The sequence below is a fragment of the Chenopodium quinoa genome, unplaced genomic scaffold (genome assembly GCF_001683475.1).
Source record: "Chenopodium quinoa cultivar QQ74 unplaced genomic scaffold, ASM168347v1, whole genome shotgun sequence".
Classification (NCBI taxonomy): domain Eukaryota; kingdom Viridiplantae; phylum Streptophyta; class Magnoliopsida; order Caryophyllales; family Amaranthaceae; genus Chenopodium; species Chenopodium quinoa.
In genome coordinates, this window is record NW_018743920.1 from 7,753,385 (window position 1) to 7,772,646 (window position 19,262).

The following is a 19,262-nucleotide window of genomic DNA, read 5'->3' on the forward strand; positions in this document are numbered from 1 at the left end:
ATGTCGAGTTCGGTTCAGGTCAATAATTTACGGGTTATATTCAGGTCGAGTCATCTCCAGGTCGGTTCATGTTCGGGTTCGGGTCTCAAATATTCGGGTTAACTCGGGTCTAGGGTTGATTTAAGGTCGGGTCATATCGGGTTTGGGTCACCATTTTTTCAGGTTCAAACGGGTCGGTTAATAATCGAATTCAGGTCGATTTTTCGCGTCGAATCGGCTTTTGACAGCTCTACTTAAACCATAAACTAAAAGTAAAAAAAAAAAAAAAAAAAAACAAAAAAAAAAACAAGAGAGACATATGAGTGATACAAAGTGTATTTCGGATTTTCGGAGTATCTGATTGCTATATCAAATGATCTGAATACTCCATATTAATTTATTTATTTTATGATTAATACATCTAGTGATACTACTCATTAATGAGAGGTTGTTATTTTATGATTAATACATCTAGTGATACTACTCATTAATGAGAGGATGAAAAGCAGCATTATCACACACAATGGTAACTTATGCAAACGAAGGTATTGCAGCAAGGATTGTTAAATACATGGCATGTTTGACCACCTCCCTGGCACGTGACTACCTCTTCAATTATTTTGTTATTTTCTCCCTTTGATAATTCGGTTTCTTCTATCATCATCATCATCAGATTATTCATCGTCTCTTCTTTGACTTCTATCATTTCCAACGTTGACGCTGTCAAACAATAATATTTTATTAATAACCAATCATTCACGTAATTCGTGTGTGAAATGCATGCAGCTATATGTATACCGTATATACAGCTAAAATCCCACGATAACTATAAATTAATGTACGACATTCAGCTAAAATATTAATTACGATCGATTAAATATCAATTAATCTAATGTACGGATGTTATGTTATTGTATTGGTATTATTATACAATTTTATCTGAGTGATGTTATATATATACAAGTACAATAGAGTACTTTTGTTTATCAAATTTCAAGTGATTAGGAAAATTATCAATGGTGTAACAACTCAAAAGTAACAAAAACAAGTTAACAAAACAAATTAAGAAAAGATGATGAACCTGTTGCACTTAAGAAGAGTGCTCCAAGGAGGACTATCTTAAGGTAAGTGGAAGCACCTCTTTCCATTACTTGACTTCTATTTAAATTTTTTGAAGGCAATTATTGAATGAATTGATTTTACTATCCTCTTCACTATATCAGTATTTATAGTAGTGCTTTTCGAGCTTCCATCAAGTTTAAGAATTTTACATTTCTTAGCTTACTAAAAAATTATATTGCAAATTGCTTGTACTTTTTTTTTCATTCATTCTTTTTTTTTTTTTTTTAATATTTTTTTTACTATTAATATGTGAACGGTGGAACACTCTCAATTAAATATCACCAATTATGTTATGCATGCATGCAAATATGCAATGCCACCGTGAAAGGGCCCCTCGTCATTCAATTGTTTCGTCCGAAGTATAAATATAGCAATAAATATGATATATGCATCTTGATTTGTGGTCTATTCCACGTCCAACAAAAAAAAGGGCCTGTTTGGTGAATTAAATTAGGTTCTTGAGCTGAGTCACAGCCAGCGAGCCTAAATAATTTAAGCACAATATGATGCATCTTTCCAGAACTAAGATGGCTAACGCGCGTGATGCGCGCACATATATACCTAGTTATGTTCCGGAATCTCTTTTAATTTAGTCTTATATCGCAACTTTGAATTGAAGGATATAATTGTCCAAACACTATTTATAAGATTTTTCACAAACTTTTTAATTAAAATTTAAATAAAAAGATAGGGAAGAGAAGACAAAAAAAAAAATGTCACCAATGTGATTTGCAATGCATAAATGGGGGTGTATATATATATATATATATAAATAGACATTTTAAGTGATATAGTTAGCATAACACTATTTATAAGCGTTTAGTAGAGATAGACTATAACGTCTACAAGTGTGAGTGAATAAGTCGAGTCTATTCATTGCTTACGTTCAAGTCATTTAATTCCTAATTCAATTACAGGTATGACAGTTCTATCAAACTCAAAAATCCAACAACTATATAATTTTAATAGTATTTCATTTGCCTATTATAGTAACATTTTTGAGATTGAGCACATTTCAACAGAGAGAGACATGCAAATCAATTCTTGTAAAATTTTAATTTCAAAGCAATACTCCTAATGTTAAGTTAAAACCAATTTTAATTGGGTGTAAGATTTACAATCTAGTACTCCATTTTAATTGCTAAAATCAATTATAATTAATATTTTTTAATCGGATGGTGTAATTCAAAAATTAAAAGCCAACATCTCAGATCTCACAAGGTCACCGACTTTTTACAAAAAATATTTTTCATTTCAGGGGACAAGGCCATTATTAAATGACATTTTTTTAATAATTAAATGACATTACAAGTAAAATTAACACAAACTTCATCAAATAATTACTTAATAAGTCTTGAAATTACGACGTTGCTTTAAAAGTAAAATGGCAGATCCACGTCTTGCGAAATATGCCGGAAGTGGTAACCCCGTTCCATCTGTGAAAAAAATCTAAACCCTCAGTTTAAAAGGCAGTAATACTCTGTAACAAATGAAATGCGATTTCATTTTTTAAGTAGCACATTTATTTTAATTAACTCAATGCTTCTGCTACATATGCAAATATATACAGGTAAAGGATATGAGGAGTAAAAAAATTGGTGTCCATCACTTAAAGTACTACAGAGTATAATAGTTGGAAGACTATTCAATGGCTACAATAAATATGTAGCCATTGTAATTGTTTTCAATCTCAACCATTAAAATTTTAAGGACAAATCTTGTTCATTTATTTGTTTGACTATAAAAAATTTTAAGGAAAAAAAAATTAACTGTTTTATTTTAAAAATAACTGTTTGTTTTTCTCAAAAAAAAAAAAAAAAAAACTTATTAATTTCTTTGATCTACCGAGCAAATCTCTCAATCTCCATTAATTGTACAGTAGAAAATCAACATGGTTAACTTTGTATTTTCATCAAGAATATGAATATAAAAAATTTTATCCTCCACAATTAACTACTCTGTATCTTCTTTCCCGCAAACAAAATATCACCCAACACCATTGTTATACAATATACATCATACTAAAGTCGAAATTCAGAGTCAAACGTATCAATGGAAGAAAGGATTGAGAAAAATACTTTGAGGCTTTTCTTAAAAGTAATCGATCAATTCTAATTTTATTTGAAAAAAAAAAACTACTGTAAATTAAATGATTAAGATTTAATACCAAATTTTAAAGGTTGAGATTGAAAGATCACAATGGTTACAAAATTATATGGAGTACTTGGTATATATAGGAAGACAACTAACATTATACGGAGTACTTCGTATGTATTTATAAAACATCATCAAAATACAAGAGATACTGTTAGATTTATATAACACCTATTTCATAATTAATAATTTTAATAATAAAGTAAAAGAAATATCTTCAAAATTGCATAGAAGAAATCGTAAAGATTATCATGAACCCGAGAGTGTATATATATATATATATATATTTTTTCTTTGGTAGAAAAAGTGTGCATATATATATATATTTCTGGTTGACTTGTTTACAATTGGAGAGTACATTATTTTTTTTTGAATAGAGAGAGTACATATTTCTAGTTGACTAGTCTACAATAATAATTAATAATACAACAAATGTTCATTTGGCACATCGCATGAGTACAAACATCCAAGTTCCTAAAAATCTTCTTACCGATTTAATTTCTTCTGCATACATATATTCAGTGTGAACACCCCATTTATTTCGGCCTCAGCATTAACTTCACATAATCACATCTACGAAATATCATAAATTCATAATTCATCACTGTACTGTACTACATAAGTCCTAATCGTGCAGTACACTCCAATTTCCATAAATAACTAAAATTTATCTTTTATATCACCCACAAAAATTATTAAAAATCCCAAAATTACATTTTTTATGTACTACCAAAATATATCTACTACTAGTACCACAAAAACATCCCCACTTTATTCAAATCACATTAAATTAAATCAATACTCCTTTTTTAGTCTTACCCTTCTCCTAAACACAAACAAAAATAATTCAGTACGCAATTTATCTCTTATTTGAGATAAAAAACATAAAATAGAGATGGATCATGGTTCGATGAATGGAATGAACATGGCACCATCGTCGAATTCGACGTCGACCATGGGTGCCATGGGTCATAAGAAGAAGATGATGATGCATATGTCATTTTATTGGGGAAAAAACGCTGAAATTTTATTCAATGGATGGCCTGGGACCCACACAGGCATGTACGTTCTTTCTCTAATCTTTGTTTTTCTACTGGCTTTTTTTGTTGAGGGTTTCTCTCGTTCTCGCTTTGTTAAGGATAATGGACGAAACGCTGTCGTTTCGGGTGTTGTGCTTACGCTTCTTCATACCCTACGAATGGGATTGGCTTACTTGGTTATGCTTGCTGTTATGTCGTTCAATGCTGGGGTTTTTATTGCTGCTATTGCGGGTCATGCTATCGGATTCTTGGTTTTTGGTACTCGGGTGTTTATTAAGGGTTCTCAGGATCCGGGGAAATCTTCGGATCTTCATCCCATTAGTTGCTGACAAATCATTGTTGGTCGGATTTTGTTTCTAGGATTGACGAGATTTGATTTCACGTCTTAAATATTGTATGAAATAATACTTTTTTTTTAAAAAAGTTTGTTTTAGATAGTTAGTGCTCGTAGATTTCCTTTGGTGTTAATTGAGAAAAAGAAATTATGGATTGGTGATATGTAAAGGTTGAAGGGCATTTAGGCTATCCTAAAACAAAAAAAAATGGAATGAATTATGATTTTGGCTAGAGTATCACATAATCATGATTCGCAGCAATTATACATAATCATGATTTGCGACAATTATATATAACAATTAGTGATTAATTTCCTAATTAGTTAGCTTTATGTTTTTGAGATAGTCTACTATTTCGAAATTAAACATAAAAAAGTCTGCTAATTTAAAACGGAAGGAGTATATAAAAGAATGAACAAAGTTCTCCATATATACATGTATTAGTGATATAATTGTTGATGCCTGCGTTTTCTCAACTCACTAATGGACTATTGATCGATCAAGAGAAGAGGTAGGTATAAAAATTGATTAATAAAATGAAAGTCGGAATGCGTGAACATAATCTTGTTTCGTGATTTAGCTAAAGAAATGAACCAAACAACCAAAAATATGTAATTTGATATTACCAATTTATCGGATGAACCAACTAATGAACATAATTTTGGCTAGAGTATGGCCTCGTAAATATCGGATGAAATGAGAGTAATGCGGAATTTGTTAGGAAGTGAGAGTAATGAAGTGACAAAGAAATCCTATGAAAACGCCAAAGTATATTGAAAGCAATTGGCATCCTTTTCCTTTTATGTGAAGTTTGAAGGAGATTGATAGGAAATTCACGTGTGTATGATTTACGTGTGGCTCCCTTTTGGTTGGATCTTTCTCAGAAATTTACCAATTGATCATCTTATTTAAACCGTATCTTATACGGAGTAATGTTTCGATAAATTCTTGTATATGAGGTATCGTATGGCCGTATGGTACATGATTTGTTATAAGGTACACTTTGATTTTATATACTCTTTCTGCTTCTGAAAATTTAATGCATGTAAGGAATATGCCTTAAATTGATAGCCTTGAGTTGGGAGCTAGGAGTCGGGAACTAGGAAGAAGTGGGGCAAGCATGTTCATGCCCTGGGGATGCATGGGCATGCCTCGACGAAAAAGTATTGAAGACTGACTAGGCACACCCGTGCCTCAATGAGCTCTAATTCAAAGGTATTCGGCCAGGCACATCCGTGCCATCCGGAGGTTGTCCGTGCCTAGACGGAGTTCCGACGAGACACGTCCATGCCTCAGCAGATTTTGAGTTCTGGTGCTTTTTGCACGTGAGGCACGTCCGTTTTGGCCGATTTTGGATACTTTGTTTGTGGACTTTATTTTCTGTCTATCTTTTCTAGTCTATGGGTTATTATCCCTAGGTTATTTCCTAGCCATATACAAGCAATGACCATTAGTTGAGTGATTATTCAGAAATATGAGATTCTTTTGTGTATTTCTCATCTGTGAGTTCTGAGAGAGATAACATTAGAGATCTAAGAGACCATCAATCTATTATATGTGATTGGTCTCAAATATGTTCTGAGTCTGTATCTGTTTTTCCTCAAGATCAATAAAACTATTACTCTCGCTCGCCCGTAGACAGGGGCGAATTTTTTAAGGGGCGGGCTGGGGTTTGGTCCCCCTTAAATTTTTAGCTAAAATAGTTATTATCCAACAAAACTTATAAAGAGGCCCAAAAATAACAGTAGCCCACCATAAGTCATTTTTGCGTTAGCCAGAGCATAAGGCCCAAGTAATTCTTGCGGTGTATATTTTGCGCACAATCTCCAATACACTGATACACATGTGGTTTGATAACAGATTTTATACCACTGACAAATATTTTTTCTTTTATTTTTTTAATGTCTATTTCATTTCTTTTATTAATCTAAATTATGGGGCTTCCTTTTCATTAGGAAATAATAAGTTATTGTTTGTTTTATTTGTACAGTGAGTTATGAAAATATTCCGTAAATGTTGTAGCTATTTACTAATATATTATATTATTGATGTACAAATATTATGAAGTACTAGCCTTTCAAAAAAAATAAAAAATATTATGAAGTACTTTTAAAAAAAGAATATTATGAAATGAAATTAGTCTTTGTATTAACAATATATTACGATTAGTTGTGAAAGTTTTAATTCGAGGTACTTTTTTTTCCACGTATGTTATGGGTTCTATGACAAGGCTTATGATTTCATGAATTGAATGTTTAATTTGGCCCTGAAAGAAATTTTGTCAAGATCCGCCACTGCCTGTGGATGTAGCCAATACATTGTTGGTGAAACACGTAAATCCGTTTCTGATTTCTTGTTAATTTTACATTCATTAATTTGTTCTTTCTTACATTCGTTACAACAATACACTTCACTTTTTTTTTTTTTTTCAATTTTGACAATTTTTTATTACTATTATATAAAATAATAGACACACTCTAAGAGCTTATTTTATAACCACCATTTATACGTCAATTTTTTATTTTTTTTTTCTTTGACGAAAGTTGTACGTCAATTTTGTATTCTCCATTTGAAAATAAAAATATGTTAGTCCTAAAAAATCTGCTATATTTAAAAATAAAATAATTGAAAAGCTTTGCCCAAAATCATGTTGGGCCGGACCAGATTAATTAGCTCTAGTATGCACCATTTAAGAGAAAATTTGCACTTTTGTTAAAGTAGGATTCTAGAATTTATAGTTTATGGATGGGCATACTCATAGGGCTCGGATTCAAGAGGCAGGAGTAGTGGGCTGCAGAAGGCCAAACAAAAACAAATTTCCGTGTTTTCTATAAAGAATTGGGCTACATATATAATTTATGGAACCCACCAAGGCCCAAATTGATTTTGGTTACCCAATCCAAATGATAGTTTCATTTCTCTTACAAGATAAATCATTACTGTATGAAAGTCCACAATTCTTGTTCCAATTTCTTGCAAATTTAGGGATTATTCCTTTATAGTTCAAGACCATCACGTCATTTATGGATTCACAAGTCAAGAACGACCAATTTATCACATTGAAATTTCGCCAACTATCATAGTGGGAGTGTGGATGAAGGTGAGAAGAGAATCATAAGAGAATTCCCATCCCAAAATGACACTAACGAAAATTGATCTCATAACTACGGTTCTTACCACAACCTCAAAGTTCAGAACATAATACGGAGTAGATTAATGATGAATTTAAATTGATTAATGATCAATAATAGAACATTAATTAATTCTTACCACAACCTAAAAATTGGATTGGTGATGAATCTAAATAAATTGATGATATTATTAATTGGGAAAGATGACTTGAATATACGCCACATGTAGTGATGAACTACTGATGATGCACCTTGAGGACCCTACCTAAAGAAGTAAAGACAAGTTCATAGAGCTTAAAAAAAATTGTAAAAATAACTGGTTCTAAATAATATCCAGCACGTTAACAAGGCATCCAATGTCACATTTATCAAGTTGTCACCTTAATTGGCTTGGCTCTTTCTACTTGTCCTTTCAACTCCTCACCATATACTATTAATCTAATATTATTGATACTTTTTAGTCGGCCTTATTTATCAGCCTATATAATTATTTGTAAGAAGAAGCAGTTTTTGATTTCTACTCGCCCTTATCATTTTCTCCAACAATAACATCTTGGTAAGTCTAACTTTTCAATTTTATTGATCAAAACTTTATGTTATACGATATGATGATATGATATGTCGGGTTTTTATTTAAATTGCAGATTCATTGTTATATAATACAATACGTGTACGAGAAATGGCTGAAGGAAGGAGATTAGGAGTGGCATTGGATTTCTCAAAGGGATGCAAAGCAGCATTAAAATGGGCAATTGATGGGCTACTTAGAAAGGGTGACACCCTTATTGTTATACATGTTAAGCACTCTCAATCCTTAGAGTCTCGTAACCTTATTTGGTCCGACACCGGATCACGTACGTCTCTCTTACTTTATCCACCTTTAACGTGTCTAACACTTATAATTTTTATTAGCGTTGTAGCTAGAACGATTTAATTATATTTCGGATCAAAATCTATTAACCGGAAATTAAAATTAAAAATGGCAGCTTTGATACCACTTGCTGAATTTTGTGATCCTGAGGTGATGCATAGCTATGGAGTAGAGCGTGAGCCTGAGATTTTCGAATTACTTGATGTCATATCTAAACAACTACAGGTTCTTATATACAGTTATCCAGCATATTACTTGATTTTAGGGATTTTTTTTGTTTTATTTTGTTTATCAATTTTACTTGCTCCATTTGGTCAAACGGAGTATTTACAGAAAATAATAAGGAATTTAATTAAAAAATTGATAGGTAACTGTGCTTTGGAAAATTTACTGGGGAGATGCGAGGGAAAAAATTTGTGAAGCAGTTGGGAGCATGGAGCTGAATACTTTGATCATGGGAAGCAGAGGCCTTGGTTCCATCCAAAGGTGATAACTTGTTTTCTTATGGATTTTTCATTTGATCATTAATCTCTCATAATTGTGTATTTCAAAATTGCATACATTGTGTCGAATCTAATAATATCTACATGACTAGATGATCGGTTTATCCTTATGTATAGTACTAAATTAATCACAAAAGATTTTTGAAGCGGAGTTTTGAATAGTACTTAAATTTCTATATGCCAACATTATTATGAAATTGAGTAGTATATAATTGATATAAGCTGACTATGAAAGTATTAATTGAGGTTGGGTACATATTCAAAGTCGTCTCTATTATTATATAGCCTTTAAGGTCTTGTGTTTACCTTGGAAACAAAGAAGCTTAAATTTAAATATATGTGGTCTCAAGTATCTTTTGGCTCACATAATATCACAATCCACAAACCAAATAGTGATGTAAGCATAGCAAAGTTTTACTATATGGTTTTACCAATTAAGTTAGCTGATACATACACGTATCTTTGGATGGTGATAAATCTCGAGATCATGAACTGCTTTTAATGGACGGTTCTGATGTGAAATACTCAGGGTACTGCTAGGGAGTGTCACAAACTACGTGCTAGAGCATGCAAGCTGCCCTGTGACAGTTGTAAAGGACTCGCGGCCATGAATATAATGCTGAAGAGTGAAGAATGCCAACAACTTTGTAACATTGAATATTGCTTCTATTCTACTAGTACTTCTATTTTTATTGGGTGTGAATAATCTCTGTGTTTAGCATCACTATTGCATGAAACAGAACAATCATTGCTGGTTTGAGCTTTTTATTTTCTTGGAATTTTTATGTGATATTATTGTCAAATGATGTTGCAAATAATTGCTTATCGATCACTTTGGTTTTATATGCAACTTTTGAGCAAGACTCTTTGTCGATGCATACATTAATAGCTTATGCTCCGTACTTAATAGGAGATATTTCTCATACACTCCCTTTGCTTCTATAGTTCTATGACAGGACATGTCTAGTATCTAATTAATCTCATTCTATGTTATTTCTCACTTAAATTGTTGATGTAGAGTTACTTTTTTTTTTATCGGAAACCAACACATGTATGTTATATGTAAAAGTGTAAAAACTATTTTATAACATAAAATTTAGATATCCATATATAATCACAAGGATCAAATTAAAACACTTCTTATATACATATGATTTATTTTATTTTTCCTCATGTGTAAGTCTTGATCTTATAAGGAGGCGGAATACACGAATCTAAGCTAGATGCAAAAGAGGGATCACAAACCTGAAGTAACGCTCATAGATCACTTAGTTTGATCAATTGTTGTCCTTGTTTCTTCCATGTGCTACTTCATAACGAGCTTTAATGTATACGAGATGCTTATGTTTTGGAGGTAAACATTCCTTGGCAATAGAAACATCATAAAATCTTTCAATCCAACTACATAAAATGGGGAATTTTTCTTGCCTAATAAGTTCAATGCCAACAACTTCTTGCACCCTTTCAATCCAAAATGCCACAACATTAGCTACTATGTCCAAGTATCCAAGTTTATCTCCTCCAAAAAAACATTTCCCCTTAAGTTGGCTTTCAAGAGTTTTTAGAAGCACACTAGCTTCCTTCTTTGTCTTCTCTTTTTCTTCTTCTTTGCTAAGGAAAGTCCTCCATACACTTGGCAACAACTACAATCATGCAAACAAAATTTGGCTTATATAGAAATTTCATTTGATTTATTTTTACCAACGTTTTTACTTCGTATTTTATTGAGCAGCAAACTTCAATTTTGTTATCAATTTTTCATAAACTTACCAGCTAGATCTTTAGAAAATAACTACTTTTAAAAATAGAAAATTAAAATTATTCTAGTAGTTGACAAAACCTTAAAGCTTATGTTCTAGTGGAAATTTTGTCATCGATCCTTCTTACAAGATACACATACAAGACAAAAATTTACAATAATGAAATATAACTACAGGAGTTGAAAACAATGATAAATTGACAACACATGTAATGAACATGATGTTAAAAAAAACCGGTGTCACTTTGTTCAAGAAGAAAATATATTAGAGAAAAACATACATTCTCATTACTAGAAAGATCAAGGCTTCCTATTATGACCTCCTTTTGTAAATCTGTACTAGTTAGTATAAATGATACCGATTTAAATTTAAGGGTACCTATATTATAAATATATAACTCACCTTTCGGAAACAAAAAATGTATATATATACTGGAAAAATAGAAAGAGCATATGAATGAATTACCTCATTATCAATGAATTTAGCCCAAAATCTAGCTTGGGCTCTCTCATAGGGATCTTGTGGTAAAAGAGGATGATCTTTCCAAATTTCATCAATATACTCAAGAATAATCAAGGATTCAACAATTGGCTTTTCATTGTGGACCAAAACAGGTATCATTTTGTGGACAGGGTTGTACTTAACAAGTAAACAACTCTTATTGGAAAGGTCTTCTTCCACATATTCAAAGGGTATATCTTTCATTTTTAGGGCTAATTCTATCCTACGGCTATAAGGGCTTGACCAAACACCAAATAACTTCACTTTCATTTTCACTTCTACTTCTTCCCCCATTTTTAGTTTGCTCCTGACAAATGGTTGAACACTACCAGTGGCGGAGCCAGGATTTTCAACTTGGGGGGACAAAATGCTTAACTTACGAAAAGCTTAACAAAAAAAAAAAAAACAAAAAAAAAACTCACACACAAATTGGTTAATACTTAATATTAAAATTTCAAAATACAAATATATACTTAGTCATACAATTTGTTGAACCAATGAACACTAAAGCGACGCAAACCAGACACTTGTCTTGTAGGGAAGTCATGAGTTTTTGGTTGGCAAGGTTTTTTAAGAATATAACCCCTCCTAACAGCATTTCGTTCATTTGCGGGGTAATCCATAATGTTTATTCTTTTTCCCGGATCATGAGGAAGAAGTTCAACATCATACACCAAATCTTCCTCTAATGGTACATTACTATTACTTGAACCACCCATTTCCATACTATTTTCTTGACTTTGAGGGGAGCTAAATGAAGGTGAGTTATTGGACTCATTTTCATTGGACTCATTTTCATTGAGTTTCGTTCTTTTAAACAAGAATTGTCGAAGATCGGGTTGTTTAGTTGCCTTTGATTTGTTTGAATTTGGTGAATCGTTTGACATTTCCTAATTAAATCGAAAATTATATATCAATTTCCACAAGACCACAATCCACATCATTACATAATAACAAAACCTAAGAGGCTAAGATTTTAAATTTCTAATTCAACTACACATTTCAATAATTTACAATAATTAATAAATTTAAATTCACATTTCACAAAAACAACCAAAAACTCTAACAGGGGAAACAATCAAACATTCAAACAAATATAAATCAATAATCATTTATCAATTCAAATTATTCAATAATCAATACCCACAAGGCCACAAATGACAAATTCACAATAAAAATATAAACAATTAAACATTTAAACAAGTAATAAAAATATGAAATTCAGAATTAAACATTCATTGATTCATACCTCCATTGAAATGCATATGACGAACAGACGAAGTGTCGATCGAAGACTCGAAGTCACGCTGTCACGCTGTCACGAACTCACGAAGACACGAACAGACGAACTCACGAAGTCACGGGCTCACGGCTGTCACGAACTCACGAAGACACGAACAGACGAACTCACGAAGTCACGGGCTCACGGCTGTCACGATTCACGAAGGACGAAGGCTCAAGGGCTGAAGGGCGGCTGTTGAACCTCGTCACCAGGGGGGAACTGCCGGCGAACGGTGGACGAACAGACGACTAGGCGAGTAGGCGAACAGACGAAGTCACGATTTCACGAACACACGAAGTCACGAAGGAGGAAGGACGAAGGCTCAAGGGCGAACAGACTGCCGGCGAAGTGGACGAACCTCGTCACTGCTGCGAACGGTGGACGAACAGACTGCCGGCGAAGTGGCGAACGGACGAAGGCGAGGGCGATTGGGCGAATCGAAGACGAAGAGAGAGAAATTGAAAATTGAAAAACTTAGGGTTTGGCTTTGGCTGGCTGGAAAGTAATTGCATTTTTTTTTTTTTTTTTTTTTAATTTTTTAATTTTTTTTTTTTTTAATTTTTTTTTTTTGAAAATGGGGGGACAAGTGTCCCCACTCGTCCCCTTCTAGCTCCGCCCCTGAACACTACTAACCTACCTAGTACAATAATTCTCTCTTTTTATAACCAATTGCAAGATTCTTTTAATTGTTGGAATTTGTCATCATCATGGAAGTATTCAAAAGTTTCAAAAGGTGATAAGAAGTGTTTTTTTTTTTTTTTTTTGTCAGTTGTCACATTCTTATCTTTTTTATTCGTAATAACATACCATAGCAGTGGAGATGACTTCATATAACGTATTGTGTTTCAATCGTTTAGAAAAAGAGTTTTCGATTTTATGATTTGTATAGTAGTTACAAATCTTGCAATTTGTTCAATTATAGTTCATCACTTAATTCTTTTATGTATAAACCGATGAAAAATTATTCCTAACGTGTCATTGAGGGTATATATATGATACTTGTATATAAAAATGCAAGATTAACTTCATACTTTGTAGTAATTATGTTTCATAATTCATAAAAGTCTTAATAACAAATATATTTCACCAAAATCACTTTGTTATTACACTTGTGACACAAATTCTATTAAAAAAAAAATGTATATAATAATTAATTACACTGCCATCAAATACTTTTTTATATGGCAACAAAATACAAAATGGTCTAAACACAACTTGATCAATCACTTTAATTAAAAACTAAAAAGGAAAGACCTAATTTTGATCATTTCTTGCAGACAAATGGGATATGCACTGATGATTCAAAACAATAGTGGGCACGATCATTGTGAAGATGCATTAGCTTATGTTTCTTACAAAGAAGTTGAAAATTTTGACTTTAAGCTTCAATCATAATAAATATAGTGTGCGCTTAGAAACATGAACATGATACGAAGCGATTGCGAATATCCATCATCGGAAAGTACGGCTGTAAATGACTGCTGTTTTTGTGTGTTAGTTGGATATGTACCATTGATCAGTAAGACTAATTTAACCTAGTTAATGGAATATATATCATTTTGATCAGTATTATGTTTTCCAATACTATTGGGAATAAAGACGCTGAAAAGACATTGGGCGTGTTCTGCAGTATCTTTTAAGTAGCGTTTAGATAGCTTTTGCAGTAACTTTTAAGTAGCGTTTAGATAGCTTTTAGTAGTTTGACTAAGTCAAATCACTTATTTAACAAAAATTATGAGTGTTTGGCTATGTAGTGGCTGGGATAGCTTTTAGTGGTGGAAGTAGCTTTTGTCAAAAGTTAGAAATATTAGCTTTTTAAGTTAGAGGTAGCTGTTGAAAATTAATCTATAGTTTTAGGAAAAAATATTGTTTTTTATATTTATATGTAAAACTACTTTACCGAACACTCATACCTAAATTATCTATTTTCATAGCTAACAACTTGTTGACAGCTAACAACTACCTACACAGCTAATAGTTACTAACACAACTAATCGCTACATTTACAGCTATATTTGCTGAACACACCCATTGTTTAGTCTATCCGGGTATATGTAAGAAATTTTATCCGGATATATGTAAGAAATTGTATGTATGCACGATATATAAGATACATAAGGGTCATGAACAATTACCAAAAATAATACAAAATAACATGAATTTCAATTCATTGTTATTGATACAAATTCACTCGTCAAGCACATAGTTCGTCTTTTGAATGAAATTAATTTTGTTTTGAATTATTAATGACAAATAAATAAATCAAAATATTTTAGTCACATTAGTCAATCCAGTCGTTGTAGTATAGTGGTAAGTATTTCCGCCTGTCACGCGGACGACCCGGGTTCGATCCCCGGCAACGGCGCAATATATATATATTTTTTGGACTCCCCTTAAAAACTAAGGAAATATTTTGTGCAAGCCATATTCTCAGGTTGTTGCTTGGACGTTTCTCCAGTCAATCATCACCAACAACCAAAAAATTGCATTTTCTCAAACAATTATAAAAAAATTCTCCATTTTATTCATTATTTTACAAACTAGTTCTCCTAAAAAGCTAGCAAGATAAAAATTATAATGGAGAATAATAGCATAACTAACCATAAAAGTTCTACCACAACACCCATTCATATAATGGCCTTAGACGGTATTGTAAATGTAAACTCCTTGTTCACCTTAGCCCTCTTCTTAGGCATTGTTAACGCCGATCCTAGTAATCCATCTTACACTCTCGTTAGCAAAAACAATGCATCATCTTCATGCTTAGCACCCTCCTTTGTCGCGGAGGATCTCATTGCTTACCATGTCTACTCCTTTTCGGCCTTTCTATTCTCAAGTCTCATCGCCTCAGCCCTCAAACAAGCCATCAAAACAAGTGGTCGAGTTTTAGGAGGTCAAGTAACAATTAGGCTGACTAATTTGATGGTGGTTCATATCAATGGTGTAGTGTTAAGGATTGGGATATTGGCTTGTGCTTGTGGCACAGTATTTGGTTGTGTTTTCTTAATGTTGGGTTTGGTCAATTTGGTTCAAATCAAGCTCGGTGTCTTGGCTTGTCGCGATTTCTATACTTTGGCTTCTTGCGTGCCTCTTCTTGTGTTAGTCCCCCTGGCTCTTGTTCTTTATATATGTATCATCTTGCATGCTTCTACTTCTTGAATCTTGAAGCTTATCATCAGATAGTTAACAACTTTGTTTTCTTTTGTCCTACACTACACTTCTTCGTTATTCAAAATATATATCACGTTTATTATAGCTTGTTTTTTATATCGTGCCTTTGACAAAAGAAGCTTTGGGCCTAACCAATTTGTTTGTGAATAGCCCCTTTTTTGATAAATTTGGCAAACAACTGCTTGGATCGAATTTGAATTGGGTCACAAACGTGTCAATGTGTGGTTGGTTAGTTTTTTTAAATAATGGTAATTTAAAGAGATCATACATCGAACTAAAATATGTTAGATAATACTTCGTGCTTACTACAGAGTTCATATATAAATAAGGCCTCTTGCCGGTTACTACAATTTACATATACAAGCACCCTTTTCCTTAAGGAAAACAGGTTCATAGTAACTCATCAGTTGGGAAGCTCAGCAGATGACATAAAACGAGCATCATTCCCAATCATCATTTCCCTTAAAATGCCATGGACAAGATCCTTAATTAAGAAAACATATGTATATATGAAGAAAATTTTGTTGTTCGGAGTTCTCGTTTAAAGCCATGCATAGTTCGATCCGACCCCCTTGGAGGACCTTTTGCTATCCATGGATTTGCAAATTTGCTTATTCTCCATTTATATTATGCTAATAAACCACAACCGACCATGCTAGAGTGTTTGATAATAAGTAGATTTCCTGCAAAATGAGAGAAGAATTGAGCTAAATTAGCTACAAAATGATCAGGATTTAAGTGCAAAATATTAGTACCATCTTTCCTACCCAAAAGCCTAAAATACTACAGAGTAGTACCCTACTAGTAAAATAATCCCCAAAATACCACCCTCTAAATCTTGTAAAGGCCCAAAAATATTCATCTACTCGTAATTCTTTTTTTAAAGATTACGTTAGGTCATATCATTCTTGTTTTTCCACATTTGATACTCAATAATTTTACCATAAAGTTAAAAAAGCATATCTTATACTCGTACACAATTTTGTCACGTACCTTAAGCCATAATATTCACACAGTACGTCCTAGTTGGCTTGCAGATAGATTCTAGTAATAAAGCGATCCTTGCCACCAATTTCCTCTTGAAGCACCACTTGGATCATCTTCTCCACCATCTTTCTTGAACTAATAATCACAAATTAAACCAATCAATTAATAAAATGTTTTTCATAATTAACCAAGATCAAAAGTTTGTACATTAATGTTGTTACAAGGGTTAATTCTTTATTCCGTATAATAATTTACCCTAGGAAACTTATACACATAATTATATGGATCAGAGTAAATTCGAGTAGACATGTAGTCGATGTAGATAGCTTTATCCTAGATAAGCCCATGATATTCCAAAACAATTATAGCAAAACGGATATATTCTTCAGCATGGAGACTTACTGTAGGGTATGAAGTCGGATTTTGATTAGTAGGTGGTTTTGAATACATGTCACGGCCACCATAGTAAAGTGAGGAGCTAAGGTAACATGGTTCTCCTCCCTCTTGCTGGTAACTCGAGCTTCGTTCTTTATTAGCCGAGCTACCATAAGCTGTATCGCCGTGTTTGTACGTGTTATCTAAATATAAAGAACAAAATAACATAAGTATGGAATACTTGCTTGACCTAATAATAGTTATCAAGTAACATAGGAGTAATCCATATGAATTGAAGCAACATGTTGGAAAGTCTAATAATAATCAACTACTATATCAGATTACACGTTCCATTGTCACCGAATATCTTAAAAGCACATTTGTAGTTTAACTATTAATTTCTAATAGCAATAATATAGTTACTAAAATTTAGAATTTGAAAAATTATGACCAAGCTAACATAATTTAGTAGACAACAAAATGTTTAAAAATCTTATCTAGATTTGAGTCATATAAAGAATATTTTGACTATTTTATTGCAACTTGTTATGAGAAGTAGTGCTACAACTTTAGAAGTGTAACTCCTAAGGTGACAAAACTTTCTATTGTTAGTTGCAATCTATAGGCAAGTTGTAGGATATTCCTAAGATTTTTTTGGATAGTTGCAAAAAATGTCAGAAAGAAATACTTGAAAATATAACTTATGATTATATATTTTGGATAAATTTATGGATTAAATATATATTGGAGAGTTATAATACCTTGTTTAGTGTTCCATGGCTGATTTCCAGAAGGTTCTTGCCATGATCCTCTGTTTTCTGAATAGGTTGAATTTCTTCCTGTCCCCTGTAAATTAATTATGATCATAAAACTTGATTAATGAACGAATTATATAAAAGTCAATATCAATTTCTAATTTTTTAAGGAATATTTGTTTGATTAAAGAAGTTAAAAGAAGGGGAAAAAAAATAACAGAGGAAAACAGGGAAGATAGGTTTTTTGTATTAATTTTTTTCTCTTTTGAACTATTCGAAAAGTAATTTTTAAAAACAAAATAACTTTCATCAGTGATTTATAAATCTAATTACAGATTTTTGTTTAACTTATTTATGATTTCATGCAAATATTAATATTAGTAGTTCTAGTCAAGTAACTAATAAAACAGAGGAAAACAGGGGTAAAAGAGGTAATATACCTTAGGAGGGAAAATGGAGGCTAAAACATCATTGGATGATGAAGATTCTTGAGGCCCAAAAAGCTGAGAAGTCAGAGATGATGATGAACTTATTTGTGGCTTCTTATTCTCCATTTTTTTTTGTGATTAGGGAAATTTTGGTGGGTTATTAATAATAGGAAGAAATTAGGTATTTGAAAAAGAAATTGTAAAAAATCTATAAAACAAAAAACAACAAAACTAACCCACAATTGCAAAAATACAAAATAAGTAGTGGTACTAAACTTTGAGAAGTAAGCAAATTACAGCAAAATGGAAGCCAAAAATAGGGTAAGTGAAAGAGACAATACACGTGAAGTAGTGTTTATGATAACTAAAAGGATATGTAAGGAAGGGGGTCAGAAGAGAAGAAAGAGGAAGGGACTTAAATTGAATCCTAACGGTGGCGCACCGCCAATTTATAATGACTTTGGATGAGAAGAAATTTGATTGAGGGGCCACAGATGGCAAGGTGCCCTTCCATGTCATCAAAAGGTTATCGAAACTTTCTTGTTATTTGGTTGACATAAAAAATATATCAGTTCTTTAGATCATGACATATAAACTTAATTGGACATTGACTATTTCATACGAATTATATATTTATTTATTTTATTATGAAGCATAATTCTATTGATTTGATTTTGGAAAAAAGATTGTCGTAATTTTGTGCATCTTTTATTTCATAGAAAAAAAGAATAAATATCGAAAGTTTAGAATTATTTAGTCAACAATAAAGGAGTACTTTCTTTAGTGTTGATTATTGTACGGTGATTATGAGAAGTGGTTAGTTGTGTTTAAGAAACTAATAGAAAATGGATGGGGAAGGAAAGATGAA

General features: G+C 32.3%; 4 protein-coding genes and 1 non-coding gene across 5 annotated transcripts; 3 read left to right on the plus strand and 2 right to left on the minus strand.

Annotated features, from left to right (window-relative positions):
* Positions 1-3,845: 3,845 nt before the first annotated feature.
* On the plus strand, positions 3,846-4,875 carry LOC110688344 (copper transporter 6-like). The gene has a single exon (XM_021865086.1). The coding sequence runs from the start codon at positions 4,151-4,153 to the stop codon at positions 4,622-4,624; it is 474 nt and encodes a 157-aa protein (XP_021720778.1). The 5' UTR covers positions 3,846-4,150; the 3' UTR covers positions 4,625-4,875.
* A 3,245-nt stretch (positions 4,876-8,120) lies between these two features.
* LOC110688347 (universal stress protein PHOS34-like) lies at positions 8,121-10,015 on the plus strand. The gene is made up of 5 exons (XM_021865088.1): positions 8,121-8,317; positions 8,406-8,615; positions 8,748-8,857; positions 9,000-9,118; positions 9,665-10,015. The coding sequence occupies exons 2-5, from the start codon at positions 8,441-8,443 to the stop codon at positions 9,744-9,746; spliced, it is 486 nt and encodes a 161-aa protein (XP_021720780.1). The 5' UTR covers positions 8,121-8,317; positions 8,406-8,440; the 3' UTR covers positions 9,747-10,015.
* Positions 10,016-10,204: 189 nt separating this feature from the next.
* On the minus strand, positions 10,205-11,736 carry LOC110688345 (glutathione S-transferase U7-like). Its single transcript, XM_021865087.1, has 2 exons — positions 11,361-11,736; positions 10,205-10,778 (listed from the first exon to the last, which is right to left on the minus strand). Exons 1-2 carry the CDS (start codon positions 11,688-11,690, stop codon positions 10,413-10,415), a joined length of 696 nt encoding a protein of 231 aa, XP_021720779.1. The 5' UTR covers positions 11,691-11,736; the 3' UTR covers positions 10,205-10,412.
* Positions 11,737-14,971: 3,235 nt separating this feature from the next.
* On the plus strand, positions 14,972-15,043 carry TRNAD-GUC. Its single transcript has one exon. It is a non-coding gene; the product is annotated as a tRNA-Asp (tRNA).
* Positions 15,044-16,114: 1,071 nt separating this feature from the next.
* Positions 16,115-18,818, minus strand: LOC110688348. The gene is made up of 5 exons (XM_021865089.1): positions 18,407-18,818; positions 17,973-18,057; positions 17,239-17,414; positions 16,843-16,971; positions 16,115-16,532 (listed from the first exon to the last, which is right to left on the minus strand). Exons 1-4 carry the CDS (start codon positions 18,518-18,520, stop codon positions 16,894-16,896), a joined length of 453 nt encoding a protein of 150 aa, XP_021720781.1. The 5' UTR covers positions 18,521-18,818; the 3' UTR covers positions 16,115-16,532; positions 16,843-16,893.
* Positions 18,819-19,262: the final 444 nt, after the last annotated feature.